This window comes from Phyllostomus discolor, chromosome 12 (genome assembly GCF_004126475.2).
Source record: "Phyllostomus discolor isolate MPI-MPIP mPhyDis1 chromosome 12, mPhyDis1.pri.v3, whole genome shotgun sequence".
NCBI classification, from domain to species: domain Eukaryota; kingdom Metazoa; phylum Chordata; class Mammalia; order Chiroptera; family Phyllostomidae; genus Phyllostomus; species Phyllostomus discolor.
The window spans coordinates 22,764,456-22,791,189 of record NC_040914.2 but is presented as its reverse complement, the minus strand read 5'-3'; the positions used below and the strand labels follow the sequence as shown (position 1 = coordinate 22,791,189).

The 26,734-nt window shown below is 39.9% G+C and overlaps 1 protein-coding gene and 1 long non-coding RNA gene across 2 annotated transcripts in view; both read right to left on the bottom strand.

The window, feature by feature from the left end:
* LOC114511103 (zinc finger protein 432-like) overlaps positions 1–26,460 on the bottom strand; it is a 43,130-nt gene extending 16,670 nt beyond the window's left edge. The window contains 5 exon segments of the mRNA XM_028529758.2: positions 10,171–11,857; positions 18,713–18,808; positions 19,986–20,112; positions 24,786–24,977; positions 25,891–26,460. Coding sequence (XP_028385559.2) covers positions 10,171–11,857; positions 18,713–18,808; positions 19,986–20,112; positions 24,786–24,836 — 1,961 coding nt within the window. The 5' untranslated portion in view covers positions 24,837–24,977; positions 25,891–26,460.
* On the bottom strand, positions 692–4,976 carry LOC118497757. Its single transcript, XR_004900291.1, has 3 exons — positions 4,647–4,976; positions 1,832–1,963; positions 692–735 (listed from the first exon to the last, which is right to left on the bottom strand). It is a non-coding gene; the product is annotated as an uncharacterized LOC118497757 (long non-coding RNA).
* Positions 26,461–26,734: the final 274 nt, after the last annotated feature.

Genomic DNA, 26,734 nt, shown 5'->3' with positions numbered 1-26,734 from the left:
ATAGAAAATGTTCATACCCTTTGATGCAGATATCCAGATATAAAGACAAGATTTCCAGAAAATTATCCCAATAAAATGGATTCAAAAGTGAAATTCATACACATCAAGTTCTTCATTGCCATTTTCTCTAGAACTAAAAATAGAGAAATGGCTTAGATGTTCAATAGTATAGAAATGCTTAGCTAAATTATGATACACACAAATACTTGCTGGAGTATTATATGTTTCCTAAAATGACAATTATTATCACTAAATGACAGCATGGAAAATTTTAAAAATAAAATGCTAAATGATAAAAAAAAATGGGCAAAGGATGTGAATAGACACTTCTCCAAAGACAATACACCTATGGTCAATATAAAAAGATGCTCAATGTCATTAATCATCAGAGAGATGTAAATTAAAATCACAGTAAGATATCGCCTCATGCCAGTCAGAATGGCTATCATCAGTAAATCAACAAACAAATGTTGGTGAGGATGTGAAGAAAAGGGAACCCCAGTGCTCTGCTGGTGGGAATGCAGACTAGTACAGCCAGTGTGGGAAACAGTATGGAGTTTCCTCAAAAAATTAAAAATGGCCCTGGCCAGGTGGCTCAGTTGATTGGAGTGTCATCCCATACATCAAAAGGTTTCAGCTTCAATCCCTGGTCAGGGCACATACCTTGTTTGTGGGTTTGATACCCAATGTTTCTCACACCAATGTTTCTTTCTCTCTCTTCCCCTTCTTCCCTCTCTAAAATCAATAAACATATCCTTGGGTGAAGATTTAAAAAAAATTAAAAATGGAAATGCCTTTTGGCCCAGTGATTCCACTTCTGGGAACATATCTAAAGAAACCTGAAACACTAACTTGAAAGAATATATGCACCTTTATGTTCACTGCAGCATTACCTACAATAGCCAAGATCTGGAAACAGTTCAAGTGCTCATCAGTAGATGAGTGGATAAAAAAGCTGCTGTGGTACCTTTACACAATGGAATACTACCTGGCCATAAAAAAGAAGGAACTCTTTTTGTGACAGCATGGATGAACCTGGAGTGTATTATGCTAAGTAAAATAATCAAGTCAGAGAAAGATAAATACCATATGATTTAACTTCTATGTGAAATCTAATGAACAAAATAATTTAACAAACAAAATTGAATAGAAGCATAGATACACAGAACAGACTGACAGCTATCAGAGGGGATAGGTGGTTGGGGACTGGGTGAAAAAGGTGATGATTAAGCAAAATAAAAAAACATATATATATTTATATAATATACAGACACAGACACTAGTATGATGATAGGGAAAGGGGGGTAAAGCAAGGTGGAAGAGGGCAAAAAGAGAATAAAAGGGGACAAAAAGAGACTCTACTTTGGGAAGTAAGTGCACAATGCAGTATGCACATATTTTATTGAAGTGTACCCTCAAAACCTATATGGTTTTATTAACCATAAAGGACATGTTGGGACATGTTGTCCCAATAAATTCAATTAAAAATTAAAATAGTATATGAGAGAGATGGATTAAAAGGGGGCATTAAGAAACTTCTAGATGTAATGGGTATGTTGACTATCATCATTGTAGTGACAGCCTCATGAATGTATATGTCAAACTTAGCAGTATGTACAACTTAAGTATGTGTAGTTTACTGTATGTCAATTTTGCTTAAATAAATTACTTCAAAAAAGAGAAACTTAGTGATAATCATAATATAAATAAACCTTAAAATTATGCTAAATGAAACAAAGTAACTACAGCCCTGGCCAATGTGGCTCAGATAATTGGAGCATTGTCCCACAGCCAAAAGGTTGTGGGTTCGATTCCTGGTCAGGGCACATACCTAGGTTGCAGGTTTGGTCCCTGGTACGAGTGAACCATCCCTGGTCCAGGCGTGTACAGGAGGCAACCAATTGAGGCTTCTTTGTTGCATTGATGTTTCTCTCTGTCCCTTCCTCTTTCCTTTCCTCTCTCTCTAAAAAGCAATGAAAAAAAATGTCCTCAAGTGAGGATTAAAAAATGATAATAATAAAAAATTAAATAAGCAACCACAATCAACTATGTATTTTGTGATTCTGTTTAAATGAAATAAATGTCTAGAAACTGTACATTAAAAGTGGCAGGAAGGTGATGAGAGGTTTTGCATAGCTAGGGGTAGGAGTGGAGGCTGGGTGGACAGAAGGCCAAGATAACTATTCAGAGTGATGAAAATGTTTTAAAATTGGATTGTGCTGACAGTTGTACAACTCTAAAAATTCCATTAAAATAACTGATGTACATTTATATGTGGTGAATTTGATGGTATGTAAATTAAACTTCAATAAAACTAATAACAACAAAAGACTTCCTTTTTCACACTACAAGAAAAAGAAGACATGAGAAAACACCAAATGTAACTGCAAAAAAGTGTCAAAGGGAAAACCACAGGTAGAAAAAAAAGGCACAGTAAATTTCTAAGTGGAGTGGGAGAATCTGTGTAATCAGAAAGTCAAAATGGATTACTGAAATTATAATTACTTTGAAATATTTTATATCACTACTATTTACATGAATGAATGCATTTGATTCCAGACACCATGCCATTGGTTCACCAACCTGTGCTGATACTACTGTGCTGAGTAAAAAATACAAATATAATCTCATATGCAAGTATGTTGATGAGAAATTAAGTGATATAATCAATTGTTTTAATGTTTATACAGATGATGCCAAATATAAATAAAAAGTAACATTGAAAAAAAGGTTCTCACCACAGGAACAGAATACATGGTAAGGGAGATACTCTTACTTAAAAAATACAGTAAACTTGGAGGCAAGAACAAGAACTATATCTTTAAGAGTAAACACATCACTAGATTATTCAGAACCACATAGAACTTTGAACGGACAGTAAGAACAGTGGTGATGTGGTCACACAGGGAAGGGGCAGGAGAACTAAACAAGTAGACCAAAGCCAAGCCTGTTAGAGTCAGAGGCAGCTGCGAGGAAACCACAAGAAACTTACAAAAAAAATTCTTGTAAAGATTACTATCAATAGCTTGCTCATACCACAAGCATTTACTCATACTGTAAAAGGAAGCAGGCCAGAAAACATATTTTGTAAAGGTTAAAGTTAAACCCAACTTCCCACCTTCCATTCTCTTATTTTCCCATACCGGTAATTTTCCATAAAACCTACAAACCGCTATAAACTCAACTTCTAGGGGTCGTTGGGGGTCTCTTTTCTCTTGTGAGGAGAAATCTACTCTGACTGTGGTGTGGCTTTTCTTGCGTGTCCTCTCTGCTCAATAAAAGCTGCTTTTCCAAGCATGCTCTCCTCCCTTGGTTTATTCTCTTGCCCCTCTTCTTCCCCCACAGGCCGCATCTCCTAAACTGTGAGGGTCCCCATATACTTGCAACCAAGGAAGCAATAGACACCCGCCGCTCCTCCCAGGCTAACCCCCTGAACCTGTCTCCAAGTTGCACATGACTACAGTATGGTCTAGTTTTTGTCTTGACCATCAAAGACAGAGTGGCCTTATCTGATGTACTGTGAGCCTGTTTATAATCAGTGGGAGAATGTCAAGGCCAGGAGCTGCTCCTCTTTCTATTCTTCCATCTCTATGTTTCTGTTTTCCTTCATGTGTTATTTATTGAAATTGACTCACGTGTTTTCCCCTGTAAAGAACTTGAATGGTGGACCACCTTAATTTTGCATGTTATCAAATATCTTCCTTTCACATTTTCAGGTAAATGGTATAGGATTTTGAGTTTCATTCTCTCCTCTCAGTAGATGGGAGATGGTATTCCACCAAGTCCTGGATTTTTAGTTGAAACTGAAGATACTTTTGAGGGTCATATTTTGCTCTAAATATACACATTTAGAGAGTTATTTAAGGAAACTTTTGTCCTCTCTGACTTCTCAGTAAGTTAAAGCAGCCCTGCTCATGTATGCTTTCTTCTGTTGCCTCTATCTTAAGCACTTTCTTGTTTCACCGTCCCCAGCTTTAATAAACATACTCTCAAAAAAAACAAACCAAGCCCCCCTGCTTTTCCACTTCCCTCCTAGGTTCATACTTGAATTCTTTCATGCGAGAAGCAGCTGTTTCACAGTCCCCACTAGGAATTCGCCCCTCGGACACCAGTGGGACACACAAAAGTTTTAGTAAGGTCCTCAGGAGGACAGACTTAAACTTGAAGGAGAGCACAAAAATGCAATCTTCATGTCTGTTTCTGGCATTCAAGGTTTGAGCCGGAACCTAATGATTGTCCCAGGGCCCAGACCTCTCAACAGTGACAATCCCACCGGGCGTCTCAATGACTGAGTCCTACACTAAACACATTAAATTCCAAACATGCTCCAAAAACCAAAAGGGATACCCCTGAACGCGGACTTCTCAGTCACTAAGCACCGCGTTCGCTGACAGACTTTCCTCCCCATCTCTCAACCGCTGAGTCTCACAAGCTGAGCGACCCACGTGGACCTCAAACAGTGACAGGGTTGGGACTCTCGGTGGATGATTTCTTCATACTCAGTCCCTCCCGGTCAGAGTCCTCGTCACCAACGCCCAGATTAATCAGTGACAGAATCTGAAAAAAATCCCAAGCAGGGTCCTCCACACAGGCTCAGGTTTCAGGGGCTCCGCAAGCCCAGAATCCAAGCTCAGAGCCAGGCTCACCTGATCCGGAGGCTCTCCGAACACCACCAGCAGTGACAAAAGGCTGAGTCCACGTCCGAACCCACTTCCTATTTGGCTACTCTAACTTCGTGGTCCCTAGGGATGCAGACCAGCTGGCACCAGAGACCCCCGCGAGGACAGCTTAGCGTTGCAGGACTTCCGAGTTCCGACTGTGTGAGACAGGCTCTATGACGTAACATAGCCACGCCCACACCGGGGTTTGGCGCTGGAGCGGCCATAACGGCTGTAGGAAGAAATCACGATTATTCCCAGCTTTGTCGATGCTTTTACCACCTCATCACGAGGGACCGACAACAACGTCCTGTTATTCGCTTAAGAATTGAGAGATGGGTGCCTATCCAAGGCCAACTTGGCGCGCTTAGCCAGCTGGAGAACAAGGAAAATGGCGGCCCCCTTGAAGTACAGTGAGGCTGAGACCATGGGCGGGGCCATGGTAGACGAAAGGCGGTTTCCGTAAGGCAAATTTGGCTGCGAAGCGAACGCTTGCTGAAGCCAGGTATCCCCGGAGAGGTGGCGGTCACAGTTGACAAAAGGGTGGTCATTTAAAGGCTTAGGTCTGTGGACAGGGCGGTAGTTTAGAAGTAAATAAGAGAGCCCTTGAAAGGTCGAAATCAAAAGGGCGGAGCGCCATAAAAATGACAATTCCTTGGTGGGAGTAGACACAGCTCCCTTTAGTGGGGAAGGGCATAAAGTGCAGGTGCCAATGTCCGTGTTTCCTAACTAAAATAAATGAAGACGACGGTGGGGCATTTGAGAATATGAAATTAGGAGGTAACACAATTATTGCACTTTGCATAGTTCCTAACTAAAAAAAGCAGCACACTTTAAAATGTTATTTTAATGCAGATGCGAGAGGTTTGATTGTAGAGGATATAAGTAGATACAGGTACTTCCTTTATAGAAGACAACCTGGATCCATTTTAAACATTTCATTTTCTTTGACCCAGAGATTCTAATTACAGCAGTTTGGTAAAAAGTTTTCTTAATATCAATCAGAGCAGGCTTTTGTAATTTTCTAAAAAGGAAAAATCTGAAAGTATAATGACAAATGAATATTTTGATAAATTAAGGAACATTCCCTTAGCATAACAGTATACAACAATTAAAAAGAATATACTATTGCCATTATAAATTAAAGAGATAACTGTTATTCGGAGGACAAAAAAAATCAGATCTGCAGGCCAGTGTGTATACATATTATAATCCTGTTATGGGAAGTTATGTTTCTTTTTGAAAATTGTGATTGATTAAATATTTACTTTGGATTACTTTAGGATTTGTACTCATGACTAGAAAGTATCAGAAGTCTGCCCTGACTGGCATAGCTCAGTGGATTGAGTGTGGGCTGGGAACCAGGCATCGCAGGTTCGATTCCCAGTCAGGGCACACGCCTAGGTTGCAGGCCATGGCCCCCAGCAACCACACATTGATGTTTCTCTCTCTCTCTCCCCCCGCCCCACTTCCCTCTCTAAAAAATAAATTAATTAAAAAATAAAATACCGTAAGTTTCACATTCTCAGTTTTTGCAATTCTGCATTGTAAATATTTATCATTACATACTACTTTAATATTATAAAAAGAGGTTGATTTTATGAAAATTTTAGAATATTTAATGATGGTATTCATAATATAGTCAAATAAAATTGTCTCATTTTTCATTAGAAATATACTTTCATGCATTTGAAAATTTTGGAAGAATATAGATAACAATGCTTGATTCAGGTACAAATATGGGTGATTTAAAATGTCTCCATTTGCTACCTGGCTGGTGTAGCTCAGTGGATTGAGTGTGGGCTCTAAACCAAAGGATCACTGGTTTGATTTCCAGTCAGGGCACATACCTGGGTTGCAGGCCAGGTCCCCAGTCGGGGACACATGAGAGGCAACCACACATTGATGTTTCTCTCCCGTTCTCCTTCCCTTCTCCTCTAAAAAAATAAAATCTTTTTTTAAAAAGTCTTCATTTGCTTATATGTTTTCTAATTTATATACATTAATTTGTTTTCATAATTTCTTAGTAATAAGAGTATTATATTCCTTTCAGGGATTAAATTCAGCCTTATTTACCTGGGATATCAAGTTCTGAAAGATGAGCTCAGCATCTGTTCCAGAAAGCTTAGGGCAGCAGAGGAAGCCCATTCTGGGACCCTGACTGACCAGTTTCAGGAATGAGCTGATGTGATGCCATGATGGGCAGCATATGTAGGTTCCACAGGACAAGAAGTGGAAAGGATCTGAGGGCCTGGGTGGTGGAGCACTGGTGTGATTCTTTGCTGTAGAATATCTGCCCAGAATCCATCCTGATAAAATATAGGGGTGGTGATGGTAACACTAATCCAGGAATTAAGGCAGAGATGTTCAAATTTAATTATAAATGGGAAAGCTCATTTTACCAAACCAGAGTTCTGGATTTCAGTTGGGAGGTCTGGGATGTGACTCAAGAATCTGCATCTTTTACACTTTTCTTGGAGAATCCTGAGGCAGAAGTTCTAGAAAAACACTTAGTAACAGTCATGGAGTATTTCCAGCTTACAAATACGTGGGCTGGCTCCCCTCAGTACACTTAGGTGTAGTTCAGATAATATCTGCCCAGAAAATGTAGCTCCTCCATTATAATCTATATGCCAGGCTTCATATTTCTTCATAATACTTGGAAGAACTGACATTCTTTTATGTGTTTATTTTACCCAGTCTCTTTCACTACACTGTATGTTCCATAAAGGCCATGCATTTGCCTGTTTTGTTCACTACTATGTTCTCATTGTCTCCAACAGTGGCTGGAAGAGTGTAGATATTCAAAAAAATATTTTTTAAAGGAGTGAATTACTCAATATGGAGTTGGAGATTGAATTCTGCCACAACAGTGTATAGCAAAGGCCCACTTCTTTTGCTATAAGTGGGACTCACCATCTATGAACTGGATTGAATATCCTTATTATTTGAAGATAAATACTATGGAGAGAGACAAAAGAACAAGAAACCTACTGCTAGGAAAACTAAGAATTTGTCAGCAGACCTGCTCAAAATGAATTGATAACAATCAGTTCTAACAAAATGAAGTAACAGAAGGAAAGATATGTAACATCAGGAATAAAGAAAAAGGAATGGAAAGGATAAATATATCATCAAATATAACAGGATGTTTTCCTTTTGAGTTTTTAAAATGTATAATGGTTGAGAACAAGAATGATAACTTTACCCAATACAGTTTCAGTGTATGTAGGACATCATTTGCTGTTAGGGAAATGGAAGTTAAGACCATCATTATATACTACCATTATATACTACCATACACCTGATGGTATGGCAAGAATCAAATGCCAAGTGCTGGAAAGGACACAGAACGACTGAGGCATTCATACACTGCTTCTGGGAGTGTAGTAAATATGTACAGCCATTATGGAAAAGTTTGGCAGTTTCTTATGAAGTTCAACACTAACTTAGCATATGACTCCTTGGTACTTATCCCAGAAAAACAAAACTGGGCACACAAGTGTTCATTAACATCTTTATTCATGACAATGAAACACTGGAAACAATCCAAACGTCCATCAAAAGTGAACAGATAAACAAACTATGGTACATCTATATAAAAAAATACTGTTCAATAACAAAAAAGGAAAACTACTTATACACCCAACAAATTGGATGTATCTTAAGGCCAATTTGCTGAGTGAGGAAAAAAAAAAACCAGTATCTCAAAGGATACATACATTCCATGTTAAGAGCATTCTTGAAATGACAAAATTAGAGTTATGGAGTATTGATCAGTGGTGGCCATGGGTCAGGGTCGATGGGACAGTGTGACTATAAAGGGGTAACAGGTAGATGTTTCTTTGGATTGGCACAATTCTGCATCCTGATTGTGATGGGATTTACAAAACTCTACATATGTGATAAAATTTCTTAGAACTCTACACCAAAAAACAAAACAAACAACCACATACAAATGAAAGTGTGAATAAACTAGTGAAATCCAAATAAGGTCTATAGTTTATTAACAGCATTGTGTCAATGTCATTTTATTGGTTTTGATGATGTATGATGGTTCTGTAAGGTAATACCAATGAAGAGGCTCAGTAAAGGTACTCAGGAACATTGTATAATTTGTAAATTCTTGTGAGTTTAAAACTATTGCAAAGCAAACTTTAGAAAAATCACATTTAAGATATTTTTTAAACTCATATACTTGGATAAATACATAAAATATGTGGAATTACATTTATGAGTATATTCCTTTTACTTTTGAAGTACAAAGTAGTTTGAAAGACATGAATTCAGAGCCTAAGAAATGCAACAGCTAATCATATAATGATATGAGGTGGGCATTCCTGCTTGTAATAATATTAAAATGTAATCAGTGTTGAAAATTGCCTACTTAAAAATTATGGAATCATTGAGAATATGGTTTAAGGTATCCTGTCCTAGAATGGACATTGGGTATATAGTAAGTTTAGAGTTGACTTAGAAAACTCAATTACATAACATTTTCATGAAGTTTCTTTCCTTCATGAATTCTCTGATATTTTGCTGAAGTCACTGTACATTAAGTGTATTCCTAACAATTTTATTTTATTTATGTATTAATTCATGAGAAATTATGAATTCTATAATATTCTTTGCCATCTGAAAATTATTCTCCAGCATGACTGTAAGGTGACTATTAAGGTTTATTTCTAGGCAAAGTTTTGCTCATGATCATCACATTGCTACTATGTATGAGCTTACTGATGATCTACTATAATCACTAATGAGATAGTCTTTATTACCATAGAAGGCCTTCCTAGTTTCTCCATTCTTAAGATTTATATTAGCATATACTTTTCAGAAATATAATTATCTAGAAATGTTTCAAGACATTTTCTGCATTGAATGTATTAGTTTTTTTTCCTATATGTTAATTTTGACATAGAGTATGAGGTACTTGATTGCTGAAGGCTCTAGCACATTCTCTGCATTCATTAAATTTTACTCCTATGCAAATTCCATAATTTCCCATTCCTGAAAATCTAGCAGCAGGCTAATCTATACAGACTATATTTAAGTATGCTAGGAGCACACTACACTGAACTATCATAGCTTGCCCCTTACACAAGTTCACATGTATATAATTAATTCAGACTCTGCAAAGGATTATGTACCTTGACCTACACATTTGCTGTATTAATCAGAGTTGACCAGTAAGAGAAAGGTTATCCCAATCACTGAATTCATACAGTCTCTATCTTTTATTTTTATAAGTTCTTTGATGTACAGTGGGTGCCAAATTCATGCTGAAGGTTTTCTCACACTAACTGCATACATACAGTTTGTCTCCTGTGCAACTTCCCTGGTGGGTCATGAGGTCAATACTGTATGAATAGAGTTTTCCACAGTAAGTACATTTAAAATATGTCTTTCCTGTGTGAAGTCTCTGATTTTATACAAGGCATATTTTCTTCCTGAAAGTGTGAAATATTCTTTTCATTGTTAGCGTTTGTTCCCAGTATGAGTTCTATGATGCACAAGGAGATTTCTCTTTGAAGAGAAGCCCTTTCCACATTCACTGCACACAAAAGGTTTTTCTCCTGTATGAGTTCGTTGATGGACGACTAGACGACTTTTCACAGCAAACCCTTTCCCACATTCATTGCATGCATAAGGTTTCTCTCCAGTATGGGTTTGCTGATGTAAAATGAGCTCAGTTTCCATGCCAAAGCCTTTTCCACATTCACTGCATACATAGGATTTCTCTCCTGTATGAATTTGCTGATGTACGATGAGATAGCGTTTCATGGTGAAGCCTTTTCCACATTCATTGCAAGAAAAGGGTTTCTCTCCAGTATGAGACCGCTGATGTACCACAAGATTGCTTTTAAAGGCAAAAGCTTTTCCACATTTATTGCATATATAGGGTTTCTCTCCAGTATGAGTTCGCTGGTGTAACATCAGCCCACTATTCACGATGAAGCCTTTCCCACATTCACTGCATCTGTACGGCTTCTCTCCAGTATGTGTTCGCTGATGTACAACCAGCCGACTCTTCAAGGGGAAGCCTTTCCCACACTCACTGCAGGTGTAGGGTTTCTCTCCAGTATGTGTTCGCTGATGTATGATAAGCATGCTCTTCACAGTAAAGCCTTTCCCACATTCACCACATACATAGGATTTCTCTACTGTATGATTTCTCTGATGCACAATGAGGTTACTCTTCCTGGGAAAGCCTTTTCCACATTCACTGCACACAAAGGGTTTCTCTCCAGTGTGCGTTCGCTGATGTTCAATCAGACGGCTCTTCATGGTGAAGCCTTTACCACACTCCTTGCATACATATGGTTTCTCCCCTGTATGATTTCGTTGATGTATGAGGACATAGTGCTTCGTGGTGAAGGCTTTCCCACACTCATTGCAAGTGTAGGGTTTCTCTCCTGTATGAGTTCGCTGATGTATGATGAGCATGCTCTTCCCAGTGAAGCCTTTCCCACATTCACTACAGACAAGGCATTTCTCTCCAGTATGATTTCGTTGATGTACAATGAGATTACGCTTCCCTGGGAAGCCTTTTCCACATTCACTGCACACATAGGGTTTTTCTCCAGTGTGAATTCGCTGGTGTTCAATCAGACGGCTCTTCATGGTAAAGACTTTGCCACAGTCACTGCATATAAAGGATTTCTCTTTTTCGTGAATTCTCTGATGTTCATTGAGCCTGGACTTTCTGGAGAATACTTTCGCACAAAGACTGCATCCATAAGGTTTCTCTCCTGTGTGAACTCTCTCATGATCAGTGAGCTGAGACTTCTTAATGAAGGCTTTCCCACATTCACTGCATATGTGAGCCTTCTCTACTTCATGAGTTCTTTGATGTTTAATGACCTGGGAATTATTGCTGATGAATTTTACACTGACAGGGAATTTAACTCTAAGATGAAAATCTTCATGCTTGCCATGCTGAAATGATTTTCCATCTCCATTCAGTTTAGTAGAGACCTTAGTTTCACAGCTTTTACTCTGTTTGACCAAACTTAAATTTGAATTCAGAGTTTTTACGTAAAACTCAAACATACCATGATTTTGCCTGAAAGGAAACTGACTTCTGCTTTGAATAACATTATTTTCAAAAGTATTGTGTTTGTGGTTTTGTTCCATACCTTTCAGCATTCTTTCATTTTCCCAGTGATCCTGGAGATAACTATCAACTTTGTCAGTGTCTAGGAAAGAAGAAAATAATAAATTCTTTTATGAACTTATTTGGAACAAAACTGTTTCTTTTTAAACTGTTTTTTTCTTTTCCTTGGTGTTTTCTTAAATAATGGCACTTCAGTGACAACTCTGTGATAACACTATAAAAGAAACACTGTGTATAAATGTTCTTTATTTACTGCACATTAGTAAAAACACAATAATATAAAAAAAAACAAAAGGAAAAAGCAGTTAGTATACCATTAAGGATACATAGTTGTCAATTTATGTAAATTTGTCTGCTTTTGGAATTTGCAAAACATGTAGTGGTAGTAGAGTACAAGCAAGTCATTGTTCACAGCAAACTACAGGGTTTGGAGGGACACCATTCTACAGAACTTGTAAAGACCCAGATCCCAGAGGTGGAAGAGAAAATTAATCCAACTGATGAGGATTGCATTTGTTCAACCCCAAACTACTTACTGAATGGCTCCCACATACCAGCACTGTGCTGGTGTTTGGAATATATAAAATATACCTTACTTTTACTGATCTTAAATCTAGTGAAAATAGAATAAAAAGGAAAACAACAACAACAAAAGAATGGAGTTGAGATTGCTAAACATGGATTAAAGGAGCAATGGAGATGGTGGAAATCAAGATATACTGCATAAAGAAAAGACAAAGTTGAATGACAGGTTCTGTGGGGAGAATGGTTAATGAAAGTGAGGAATCCCGAATTACTCTGCTAACTATATGACTTGAGCCACCGAATAGGTAGAAGCATTTCATCAAATGAGGACTATTACTAAAATCCAGAAAGTGTAGAAAAAGTATGCATTGTGGAACATAAACCATGAGGTGATTATTAGATTTGTACTACAGACATCAAGATTGGTTGGAGGTATAAATGGAGATAACAATGTGGAAATAATCATCATATACCTATATTCAAGAAAAGGAGATGGTGATATGTTGAAAGGACATGTAGTATGAAAAGTGATAAAGGTATAAACCAGGATAGACATCACAACAGTTAGGGTTTTGGAATTCCTTAAGGTCCACTTAAAGGCACCAAATTCTGAATACAGAGTCAGAGAAATGCCTACTGAGGTACACAGAATAAACATATTTGTTACCTAGCAACTAAGAATGGAAGGTCTTCAGAATTTGAACTAAAGTGAGCTGAGGCAGACTCTTACATCATAATTCTGTTCCTAAGTTTGCCCTTCTGTAGACTACCAATCAGGCTAACTTTCCAGAAACATCAATCATACTGAGTGACAACCAACACACCTGACTTTAGTCTAGCTATGTCATGTTTGTTTGTTTGTGTTTTTTTTTATCCTCACCTGAGGACATTTGTTTTTATTGCTCTGTTAGAGAGAGGGAGAGAGAAACATCAGTGCAAGAGAGAAGCATTGATTGGTTGCCGCCTGTACATGCCCAGACCAGGAATCATACGCACCCTGACGGGGGATGAAACCCATAACCTAAATATGTTCCCTGACTGGAAATCAAACCTGCAAACTTTCAGTGATGGAACCATCACTTTCAGTGATGTTCCAACCGAGCCACATCGACCAGGGCTAACTATGTCATGTTATCATATATTCCACTCATAACAAAATAAGGCAACAGTGATTAATAGGACAACTTGCAGCTGGCCAGTGTATCACATAGTCATCTTCGGAAGCTAATATGCTGCATGGGATATGAAAACTGCTACCTTTTTCAGTCATATTCTGCATTCAGAACAAAAGTCATATCCAAAATTTTACCATTTTGATGTCCCTGATGTACTTGTCCCCTCACTTGCCACCAGCAGTACCTACTTCAGTAATTCTACATTTATATCTCCTTGGCAACAGTTAGTTTGTACTAAAGGAACAACTTCCTTCTTGAAGATCTAGGTTGTCTTTATCTTCAGTTTTTCTCACAACGTCTGCTTGCTCCTTATTATTGCTATACTACTAATGCCCAGGTGAAAGTTAAGACAATGTAGAGCTACAAAAATACAAAACCAACCAACTCTCCACCATGCTATCTCAACTACACGTGAAATGCAGTCAATCATCCTGGCAATAACAGCGCATATCTCCATGAATACTCCATTGATACATTTCTACTCCACTCCTCCTCCTGCAGAAACTTTCTAAGAGTGGCTTTAATTTGCCCAACTTTAGGCCATTCTTCTGATAGTTAACCCCATGGCCTCACGTGTTTCCTCATGTGTGTCATGCCTTCATTCCTAACTCATAGCATCATCTTCCTAATTCAAAATGTAGACATACTTTATACATATAATGTCATAATGCCTATTCTGATGACCACTATAAGCTCTATTTCCTCTGTTTTTCTAAATTAGTCCCTTTATTATTCATATTTACAGTTACCTTGAGGAAATATTTGACCTCACCCGAAGAGAGGTCTGGTCCTTGCCCTTGGATACTGGGAGGTGATCTCTAGACCTCTGGAATGTCCCACCTGAGTGGAGTGTCTTTGTTTGCCTGGTGGCTTTGGCCAGTCTGACAGTGTGATTTTTGATAGGGCTTTGGGCTAAACCAGATCAGTTATGACCTTTGAAGAAACTGGAGACTATAAGTATAAGCCCAACTTCTATAGAGAGTAAAGGTCAGCCATGGAGGCAATATGTATCTGAGCCCTGAAACAAACTCTGGACAACAAAGGCCCAGGTGAGTTTCCTTAGTTGGCAAAGCCCTGGATGTATTGTCATGCATCCTGGCCGGGAAAAGGTAATCCTGTCCATCAGTCCAGAAATCCCACATTTAGACACTTCCTGAATTCCATATGACCCTAGGAACATTCTTAGGTATATATTTAGAAAAAATGAAAGCATAAAAGCTAAAAAGTATAAACAACCCAAAAGTATATCAATAGATGAATGGGTAAAAAAAATGTGGCAGATGCATACAGTGGGTTCTTATTTGGCCATAAAAAAAAAGAAGTACTGAAACTTGCTAAAACATAAAAAAAAAACTTCAAAAAAATGTCAAATGAAAGAAGCCAGACTCAAAAGACCACATATTTTATGATTCCATTTATATCAAATACCAAGAACAAACAAATCTATAGAGGTAGAAAACAGATTAATGGTTGCCTACCCTGGGACTTAAGAGAAAGCATTTTTTAAAATTTTCTTATTGATTTTAGGGAAAGGAAGAGGGGGGAGTGAGAGACAGAAAGAGAAATATCAATGTGAAAGAGAAACATTGATCACTTACCTCTTGTATGCTCCACAGCTAGAGTTCGAACCTGCAGCCTAGGTATGTGCCCTGACTGGGAATCAAAACCAAAACCTCTTGGTATATGGGACAACATTCCAATCAGCTGAGCCACCCAGCCAGGGCAAGAGTGTTTTTTATAAAGTGATAAAGTGATGAAAATCTTCCAAAATTGACTTTGATATGGTTATATAACTGTTAATAAACTACAAAACACTGAATTGTATGTTTAAGTTGACATATTATAAGGTAGGTATCAATAAATTATCTCAATATAGCTGTTTTAAAAAACCACCAAGAATATATTGGGAAAAACATAGGGAAATTAATAAAACGCTGACACTTAATATGAACTAAAGGAAAATCAGATATATCGAAGGTACAAAGTAAGTAAACTGAGGCAGGCATAAGCTATGATTTGGGCTAGAACTGACATAGGATGTAAAACTGTCTTTTCAAGTTAAACAGTCAACAGAAACACAGCAGAGACCTTTAAGATGAGGGTACCATAGGTGGAGAACATTCTCGTAATGCCAGCATGGACAGGAAAGAAGATATATCCCATACTAAAAGAGACACTAATACTGAAATAGGATGGTGGAAAGGGGTTTTTTTTTGTGAATGGAAGATGATTCTTATTGCTCATGAAAAACTTGGAAATCTCAAGCCAGTAAAATATTTAAAACTAACAGTATATGTTAGACAATATTAAAGAAGATGTAAATTTGGAGTCTCCTTCAGAGAAAAGAAAGAGCTTAATTCATGAAACTGGAGGAAAATGTTAAGGATTAAGAATACAGTGGAAAGGGTTTCCAGTTAAGATGGCAGTGTAGGTAAACATGGTACTCAAAACCTCCTACAACCACATCAAAATTACAACTAAACTACAGGATAACCATCATTCAGAACTGCCTGAACTCTAGCTGAACATAAGTCCTATAACTAAGGATATAAACAACTAAGGACATCAAGAACGGTAGGAGAGATGGAGATTCACCATGGGCTGGTTCCATACCCAGGTGCAGTGGTTAAAAATTGGAAGGAATATCTCAGCTGCAGATGTCTCCCTTGAGGAGCTAGGGGTCCCAGGCCTACCAGGGCCCCCAGCCCAGGGTTCCAGTCCTGAGGAAAGAAGTCCGCATAATGTCTAGGTGTGAAAACCAGGGGAGAATGTCCCTAAGTGAAACAAAGGGCTCCTGGAATCCCAGGCAGTTCCTCTTAAAGGACCCACATGGACCTACCCAGGCTTACTCTCTCTGAGTTCCAGCACTTGGGCAGCAGCTCAAAAGGCACCAGGGACATACAGGGTTGAGCTAAATTGTCATCTGAGCAAGAGCTGAAGGGGTAGCTTTCTCCCTGAAGAAGTGCTTGCAAAGGTCATTGTTCCTTTGCTGAGTCCTCCCCCCACAGAGCTGGCAGACAGGCACCATCTCTGAGTCTCCAGCAACCTGGATAACACTGTTCACCCTGCGATTCCATCAGAACCCACCCCACTCAACTTGTGGGCCCACTCAAGCCCTTTGCAGTGGCTTTTTATACAAATGGCCTGTCTTGGCTCATGCTGCCAACTTTCCTAAAATCTCTCAAATAAGCAGCATCTAGCCTGTGTACCACGTACCTCTTGCTAAGTGGCCCAAGGCCAGACACTAGTGGCAGCCAGCCTTGGTTCACAGCTTGGCCTCTCCTAGGTGCCTCCAAACCCAGCACAAGAAGCAGCCATCAGCAGATCACTTTGTAGCTCATGCTGGCTGGCCCTGGGCAGGGCACAGGTGATGGTTGACCTTGGCCTGTACCTCCTAGGAGACCCCAGAGTCAGCATACCTGGTGGATAATTTCAGATCTCACCAAAGCACCACCCAACTACCTCCATGAGCAACATCCACAAGGAATAAACTCAGTGGATACGGGAGCCCCACTGTAGTGAGTTCTCTCCTGTGGGGCGGGCCCCTGAACAGCAGATCCTCCACAGTGACTATAGCCAATCCTTGCAGCCGATTGACCTGGGGGTAAATCCCTCCCATTGATGTGCTGTAGGGAACCATTTCACATGGCATGGAAATGTAGCTCAGCCTCCATGTGGAAAACTAGTGGGGACCGAGTTGGCACACAGGATCAAGCCCGAGGAGAGGTTTTCCCATGGGGAATCAATCAGGCCTGAATTGTACCTAGGCCGCTATGAGGCTTGCTTTTGCTAGAACTTCCTCACCCTGAATTGAGGCAGCAAGTACTTACTGTAACTTCCTAAAGTCTGTGCTAAACCTCCCAAGTATGGAGTGTAACCAGTTCAACCACTTTTCCCCCTGATCTACAACATCCTTGTCTTTGAAGTAATTAGCAACATTCTTTCCTCTGTTATCTGTAAAAGGTAATCACCTGCAGCGAACCTGTGTACAGTAAATGAGGACCGTCCTCCATGTAATGTACCCAGAAAAGCAATAAAAGCCTGCCAAGCAGGGGCTGGGGCCCTCTCGCCCCCCCCCCCCCCGAGAGCAGCCATGCCATCTGTTTTTCTCCACAGGACTTCTGTTGTCTCTGTGTAATTGTTCATTAGCAACCACAACACACAGATCCTGTCCTCCAGGATGAATGTGTCAACAATGATCAAGGCTCACCTACAACAGCAGGGTGCACACAGCCCACACAAGGTGTGTACTTGAAGTGCCCAGCTCACGTGATTGGGGCAACTGCACCACTGGGGCCTATAGGACACCTACTATATAAGGCCACTCTACCAAGACTGGGAGACATAGCAGCTCTACCTAATACATAGAAACACACAGGGAGGCAGCCAAAATAAAATGATAAAGAAAGAGGTCCTAAAGCCCACAAAACTCCAGAAAAAGAACTAAACCAAATAGAGACAAACAATCTACCAGATGCAGGGTTCAAAACACTAGTTATAAGGATGTCAGACGAAATAAGCAAGGTTCAGTTCTCAGAAAAGACAAAAAAGGGTTTATGTTCCTTTAAAGACCTAAAGAAAAGTTCTGCTGTGGGGAGGGATATGGAGGCACCATTTATGTAACCTCAAATACACTACTCCCCAGCCTACTCTGACTAGAATATGACTTCTGCAGTGACTCATAAGGGGAAGCAGGTTTTGCCATTGCAAAAGATACTTTATGAGATATTGATTATTTTAAGCTATTTTCAAAATACAGAAGAACTCATGTAAACTCAGGAAAAACCTCTGATGTTCCCCCTTACTGCCTTTAAGAATTTAGATAGAGGCCCTGGTCCAGGAAGGGCTATATTATCACAGGTAAATGTAGTTTACTACAAGCTAGGAGTGATGGGGGGGAACCTAGCAAGGCTCTGTTGATCCACGTCCTCTCTGTGGCCCAGCAAATGTTTATTTACCAAATACTGGCTTTTCCATCTCCATGTGAATTGACTTCCTCTGCATGGAAGGCCCAAATCACAACCCTCTCTGTCTCCTTATCATTACCTCAACTGCCTGATTTGTCCTTGGGCGCCATATTCTTATGGAGCCCCTGTATGTACATACATAAGAAATTTGGTTATTTCCTATTAACCTGTTTCATATCAATTTATTGTTAGCCCAGGCAGAAGAATTTAGAATGATAAAAAAATTATTTTCCTCCCCTACACCTGACTTGTTGGTTCTCACCCACTCACCTGGACAGACCAGACTGTGGAGTTCATCCTCTGTTGTCCATGGTTCTTCCCCTAGTTCCAACTTGGAGAGAACATCTGGTTTGCTGACTTGATACCCTGTTCACAGGAAATGAGGGAAGACTTGGTTGGGGTCTGTCAAGATAGAAGAATGTTGTGTTTAAGTGACTATAGACAGTTTGCACATGTCAGAGACTCTTCTCTCGGGAGAGGGCACATGTGACATCAGTTCCAGGCTCAGAGCTCCTAAAGCCCTCGTAATTTCCTAAGTGAACAGCATGATAGGGGCATCTTTTTTCATAGTCTAAGTTCCAGTTCCTGACACAGAATCTAACTCTCCTGGACTCTCAGGAAACAGAGTGAGGAGTGTCTTCTGGGTGCTAAGGAGATGACTGGTGGCTGAGGGCCCCTAGGTACCTTCAGGGTGGAGCCTAATCCAGAAGGGCAAAGGCATCAGTAGAGGGCTAGAACCTTTAGCTCCAACCCTTCCCTTCATTGTGGAGAGGGAGGGGGCTGAAGGTGGAGTTAATCACCAATGGTCAAGGATTTAAGCAATCAGGTTTATATAATGGACTGTCCCTAAAACTCTCTAGTCAACCGGGTGAGGAGAGCTTCCCCTTTGGTGACCCCGTGGAAGTGCTGGGAGGGTGGTGTGCCTGGAGAGGGCATGGAAGGTCTGCGCCTCTTACTCCACACTCTGCCCTAAGTGTCTCTTCCATTTGGCTGTTTCAGAGTTTTTTTTTACTTTATAATAAACTGATAATGGTAGTAAGTGCCTTCCCAAGTTCTACAAGCCATTCTAGCAAATTATTAAACCTAAGTTGGGGCTGGGGGTTGTGGGAACAGCCAACTTATAGCCAAGTTGGACAATAGATTTATAGCCAACTTCCACAGAAGTGTGGGTACCCTGGGTACCCAATACTTATAACTAGCATCTGAAGTAAGGGTGGTCCTGTGGTATTGAACCCTTAAACCTGTGGAGTGTGCTATTAACTCTGTGTGGCATCAAAACTGAATTGAATTGAACTGCAGGACACCCACTTGGTACTCGGAGAGTTGGAGAATTGGTTGTTGGTGTAGAAAGACCCCACACATTTGGTGTTGGTTGTGTTGGTAGAGCTGACAGTATATTAAATCCTTTTATCAGGAGGCACTAAAAATCTGCAGATTGTATTGCACCGTTCAGAGCACTGCAGTGACTCCCAAGTATAAGCACCTGGGAAAGGAGAGACGGCTGACTGGGCGCGCTATGAGTGACACTGGGAGCTGTCCTCACCCAGTGACACCAGGTTCCTATAGTTCTCCAACATCACGTCCTTGTACAGGCCTTTCTGGTCAGGGTCCAGGAGCTGCCACTCCTCCCAAGTGAAGTCCACAGCCACATCCTCCAGCGTCAGTGACTCCTGTAATAACATGGTTCTATTTAATGGAGTGTTTTATTTTACTGGTTCATAAATAATATAAAGGAAGTTGTTCAGCTCATATTAACAATGATTCTTCCCTCCTCCCTTTCTTTCAGCAAGAGGGGAAAGGAGGGAAAAAGAAAGGGAGAGAAACATTGCTTGGATGCCTCTTACATGCACCCCAACCAGGGATGTGTGCAAACTTGCAACCTAGGCATGTGCCCTGATGGGGAATCCAGCCAATAACCTTTTGCTTTGCAGAACAACGCCCAACCCACTGGGCCACACCCATCAGGGCTTAACTATAATTCTGACGCCAATCCCAATGTAGTATTTTTTAAACCTACCACCAGGCAATACTCCAACATCAGCTAGGTTTCCTACAATTCATCTCAGTTCTGACACTCTCTACCTGGAGACAGCATCAGATCCCACAGGTTAAAGGCTCAATCGTGTAAGACTGGTCCCCTAACCCCCACTTCAGGTTGTCATCTGTGCTTCTGACTGACCAGCTGTAGTTGAAGGTTCCAATGCCCTCCTTGGGTTTGATTAATTTGCTAGAGCAACTCAGGAAAAACAGTTTACTTACTGTTTACCAGTTTATTATAAAAGGATATGATAAAGGATACAGATGCACATCCAGATGGAAGAAATACACAGGGCAAGGTGTTTACCATCCCAGAAGCAGTCCAAACCCTATACCTTCAGGTTTTGTATGGACGCTCCATCACGTAGCCATGATTAATCATTAACTCTATTTCTAGCCCTTCTCCCCTTTCTGGATAATGGAGTGTAGAGCTGAAAATTCCAAGTTTCTGATCATGGCTTGATCTTTCTGCTGACCAGCTCCCATCTGGGAATCCCCTAAAAGTTGCCTCATTAGAACAATAGACACTGCTATCACCCAGGAAATTTGAAGGCATTTAGAAACCCTGTTAGGAACTGAGGTCAAAGACCAAATATTAGAATAAAAGATGCTCCTAGTGTCTTATCACTTAGCAAATTACAAGGACTTTTAGGAGCCCTGTTTCAGAAACTAGGGGCAGAGACCAATGTATTATACTTATTTATTGTTATTTCACAAAAGATTAACATATTAGATACATTAAAGAGATAATCAGTAAACTGGAATATACATTTTAAGAAATAATCTAAGCCCTGGTCAAGTAGCTCAGTTGGTTAGAGAGTTGTCCCATATACCAATGTTGCGGGCTCGATCCTCGGTTAGGGCACATACACGAATCAATCAATGAATTTATAAACAAGTAGAACAACAAATCTCTCTCTCAAACCAATAAATCAATGAAAGGAAATAGAAACCAAAATAAAAAATACCCCCCAACATGAAACAGCCCCACAAAGTGACTGAAAATACAAAGGTAAATTTAATAAATATGGAGGATAAAGAAAGGTCTAATGGTCTGTATGTGGTTTTTGGAAGAGATTATACAGAAACAGAGAAGCATACAAATATCTCAGGAATGAGAAATTTTCAGAACTGATTAAACTTCCTGTAACTCAGACTTAGTAAGTCAGCAAGGCCAGGCAGGAAATCTGCATGTAGGCACATCTGGCTGAAACTATATACAGCAGACCAGTTGCAAAAATCAGATTATGAAAACAACCAGAAAGAAAAGATGCATCACTGTCAAAAGAAAAACAAAGTTTACTGAAACAAAGACAACAGAAGCTAGAAAAAAATGATAAACATATTTGGTCTTTGTACCTGGTTCTTGGCACAGTTCTAAAACTCTTGGACTCTCTAGAGTGATGGCTATTTTCTGCATGCTAATGAGCTGACTAGCAGCTGGGGGACCGTAGATGGTTTCAGGATGGGGGCTGGTCTCCAGAAAGATCCCCAACCTTGAGGGACTGGAGGTTGAGTTCAATCACCAATGGCCAGTGGTTTAATCAATCACGCTTACACAATTAAACCCCCATTAAATCCCCTAAACAACAGGTTTGAAGAGGTTTAGGGTTGGTGAGCACACCAAAGTGTTGGCTGGGTGGTGCTCCCTAGAGGACCTCTGCACACTTCCCCCATGCCTTGCCCTCTGCATCTCTTCCACGAGGCTAATCCTGATGCTTTATAATAAACTAGATGTACATAAAGTGCTTTCCTGATTCTGTGAATCATTCCAGTAAATTGCCAAGCTTGAGAAGGGAGCTGTGGGAACCCCCAAATTTAAAGCTGGTCATTAGAAGTAGAGGTGACAACCTAGGACCTTCAACTGGCATCTAAAGTGAGGAGAGTTTTGTGGGACTGGGCTCTTAACCTACGGAATCCGATGCTACCTCCAGGTAGTTAATGTTGGATTTGAGTTGAATTGTAGGACACCCAGCTGGTCTCCCGAGAGTTGCAGAGTGGGTACGTGTGAGAAAAATACCCACATATTTGGTGTCAGAAGTGTTGTGAATAAAAACAGCTCAGAAGTGTGGAATATTTTCAATGTCCTGATCCTGTGGTCCTGCAGCCTAGGCCCAATGTCACCAGAAAATGAATTGAGATCTGCTTGTCAACTGAATGGCCAGACATCAGAAAACTATGGGATAATCTATCCCCACATTATTGCAGAAATTACTACATAGAAAACAGAACAGAACAGGTAGGGGCTGCAAATTCTTAACCCTGCTGATCTGATCACATCTGATCTGAGTTATTTCATGTGAGATGCAGATCCATTTGGAAAAACAAAAACTTATGTTCGAATACCTTTTTCCTGTTTAAAGTGCTAACCATAAAACAAAAGAATCTATGAAAGCAAAAGAGAGAGGAAAATATGATTGAAGTATGTTCATGTCACAAGCCAAAAAAAAAAAAATCACAGAAAATAAGCAACAAGTTTTGTGACAGGAAAAATTAAAACATCTGAGTTGAAAAGATAGCATGGGCAAAGCTGTAAGAAAACTGACAAGCTAGAAAAATATTTTTAATAAACAAAAGGATCAATATATAGTGGATATGAACAACTCTTAATAATCAGTAAAAAAGTAGTTTTTTAAAAATGTAAAAATGATAAGGACAGGCATTTCACAAGAGAAAAAAATACAAGTGATCAAAAAATATACAAGGATTTCAACCTCACCCATGCTGAGGAAAATGTAAAATAAGGCTAAAGAATATCTGGCCATGCCCTGGCTTGTGTGGCTCAGTGGAATGAGCACTGGCCTATGAATTGAAAGGTCACCTGTTCGATTCCCAGTCAGGACACATGCTTGAATTGCAGGCTAGATCCCTGGTTCAGGGCATGTAAGAGGCAATCAATCAATGTTTCTTTCCCTCTCTTTCTGCCTCCCTTCCCCTCTCTCTAAGAATAAATACAATCTTTAAAAAGAAAAAAAAGAATATTCTGATTCTGTGAATCATTCCAGTAAATTTTATAATGTCCTATTATTAAGTACTGGAAAAGACTGAAGGTATAGATGATCCCACATATCACTTACTATGTAGCCAGCACTCATTTAGATGCTTTACATAGTGTAACTCATTTTTTTTAATATGACTGTGGACAACTGGAATTTTATATAGTTAATATACACCAATCAAGTGCAGTCATTATTCCTTTAGATGTTTAAATTATACCATCATAGCAAACGGGTTATATTATTTAAAATATGAGTCCATTGATACACACATGTTGTAACACATGTGTTGGTGTAGTTGGATATGTACATAAATCCACATACATTTGTAAATAAGTACATATATATAAGTGCACACACATGTTTAGTGACAGCAAGACACACTAGCAAACATCTGTTAAAGCAGTTTGAGGGGACAACAAGGAAGGATACTATGAAAGGGGAATTCACTTTTTATGCCCACGTGCACTTACTCCATCATTAATATTTTTTCTTTAAAATGTAAATGAAAATAAAAGTAAAGAAAGGAGTGCAGAATTGGATTTGAAAATGGGGAAGAATTCTGCATTTTATAAGATGATGTAAAGTTATAAAGCAAACACCCTAAAACCTAATAATCCAAGCTCTTACCAGACAAAATTTCTTACAGCTATCCCAGGCCAAATCTGAACTTTCATGGCAGTTCAGCTACCTGTTGATAGAGGACCATTTCAAAGCCATACAATCCTCCCATTTTCCTAGGCCATTTAGGTTTTATTTCATCATAAACCCAAAGAGACTCAAGGCTGAGTGAGTCCTTTAAGTGACTTGCATTGGTCCCCTAATAACATTGTCTTAACTGAGTTTGGGTGGTTTCTTCCCACATGGGTCTCTGAGGAACCCTAAAATAAATAGCAGTACAAAATCTGCTTCTGCCTTTATTAGAAGTTCAAAACACTGTCCACCCCATCACCTCTAAGAACATAACATTTTTCCTGAGATCTGCATGTCATGAAACATTGATACCCACTGAGGAACCATCTCCTGTCTCCTCACTGCATATGATACATATCCTATAACAGCACAATTCCATTGTTCTGTTGGTTGCCACAGACACGAGATACAAGCTGACAGCTAATGTAACTAGAGAATCCTTCAGTTACACTCTACATTCTAACGTTAGTTATTTACTCAGAATCATATGAATTCTACATTCTTTGCCATGATTTTAGATTAGATTCCATGTTTATTTCACTCTAGATAGTGAGCTAATTTTTACAGGTCTCTATAAATCTATTAGGAAATAGAAAAGAGAATAAACCAAAAGTCACCTGAGCCTGGATCATTTTCTTCTGTTTTAAGAAATGGCCGGCAACTGGCATACTCTTATCTTTGTCTTCTTTGATACGCCCTAATTTCTAGTTAGAAATCTCACTATCCATTCAACAGTTTTCCCAGAAGGGGCAATATATAGGTCCTGGAACCTCTTCCCTCTTCATTCTTTTCTTATCTCTTGCCAAAACCTGAGGGATGAAGAGCAAAATTACTTTCAGGGTTACATTCCCCTTGCTGTGTGCTCACCTTAACATATAGTTCCAAGTATTCCCATCTCTTTATTTGGTTCCCTAGAGATCCTACTTCAGGTAATAAAACAAAAGATGCTCGAGACATAAAAGTACTTTGAATGGAAAAGAGAAAGTGGAAAGTAATCTTCAGAACAATTATAGAAATGAAGCCATATGGACAGTGAGGAACTGTAAACCTTTCCTTTAAATTATGTTGCCCTCATACTTATTAAAAGTCTTTATATACCCTGTTTATATACACACTTCAATATGAGGAACAACGAACATGGAAAAAAGAAGAAGAGAGACAAGTAATATGAGCTATAAATAAAATTTTTAAAAAATTAAAAAATATTAAGTACTGGGAAAGTAGCAGGTCTTGTATACGCATACACAGACCCTAAAAGGAAATATACAGTAAACTTGCAGGAGGAAAATGAAAACGATCTTTAATAAAAAGCTTATTACCTTATTTTGCCGCATAAAATGTGCTCTTGTGTATAATGCACACCCACAGCTTTTTGTGGTGCCCATGTATAATGCACACTTATTTTTCCATCAAAATTTTGGGCAAAAATTGCGCATTACACATGGCAAAACACAGTAATTTTAAATATGCTGAATGGTTCATATCCCCCCAAACCTTTTATTTCTGCGGCTCGAAAGGGACAGGATGATGTGGGAGAACCAAAGGGACTAGAAATTTTGTGGTGGAGGAGGGACTTGGTTCAGCAGCTGGAGATGAAGCAGAAGCAACACGGCCCCTGAGCCTCCAAGCTTCTGCTGTCACACATCTTGGCACTAAGGACTGTGACCCCGCACCGGATTAATCCCCAAAACCAGACCAGATACACGCACACACTGACCTCACTTAATGGTTCCTCGATTACTGGATCCAAGTTATTCCAGGTCCTGACCGGGACGCCGCGGTCACAAACACCAGCCCACCCACAGGCAGGGTGATCCGTGACTCTCTGTAGTTCTGACCTCCAGACTCTCTGTAGTTGATCTGTTCAGAGCTTTTATCATTGACCACCCGAGCCCCCTATGATTGAACCCAAAGACACCCTGATCACAGACATCCAGTAGACTCCTCCATGTTCTCCGCCCCTGCGCTACCTTCACCAACTCATTTGGGCAGCCACCTAACTAACGGCGGACGGACATACCCACGCACGGACCTCACCCTCCCGAACCTGCAGCTATATCACCTCTCCAGGGCCTAACTTACTTGCCTAACTTTTTCCCCTTCTGGTCTCCTCTCCGGAGAACGTCAGACTAAGATTCGCGGCGTTGTTGCCGCGTTTCTATGGAGAATGGAATACAGGTTTCTGCGTTCTTTTATGAGGTAATATACCCGCGTCCGGGTTCCCTCGGCACCCTGGGGGCCGCCATCTTTGCACGCGGTTCGTACAGAGGCTTTCGCGTAGGCGGTTGTACAACGCGAAGATGAGACCGCAATAGAAACTCGCCTGTTTTTTGGCACATCAGTCCTGATAGGAATTGGAATGTGGAGGGGTTCTGAGAGGCTTGAGGTCATAGAAAGGAAGTGTGACGTGAGAGTAAGTTTTTTTTTTTTTTTTTTTGTAGGGGAAGGTGAACAACGCCTTGTTTTTCATCAAGGCCGGAGCTCACCAGGACGAAAAGGGCGGCGTGTATTACATTGTGAGTGGCCGTTACGGGTCATGATGTCTCAGTTCGGTAGAACATTAAAG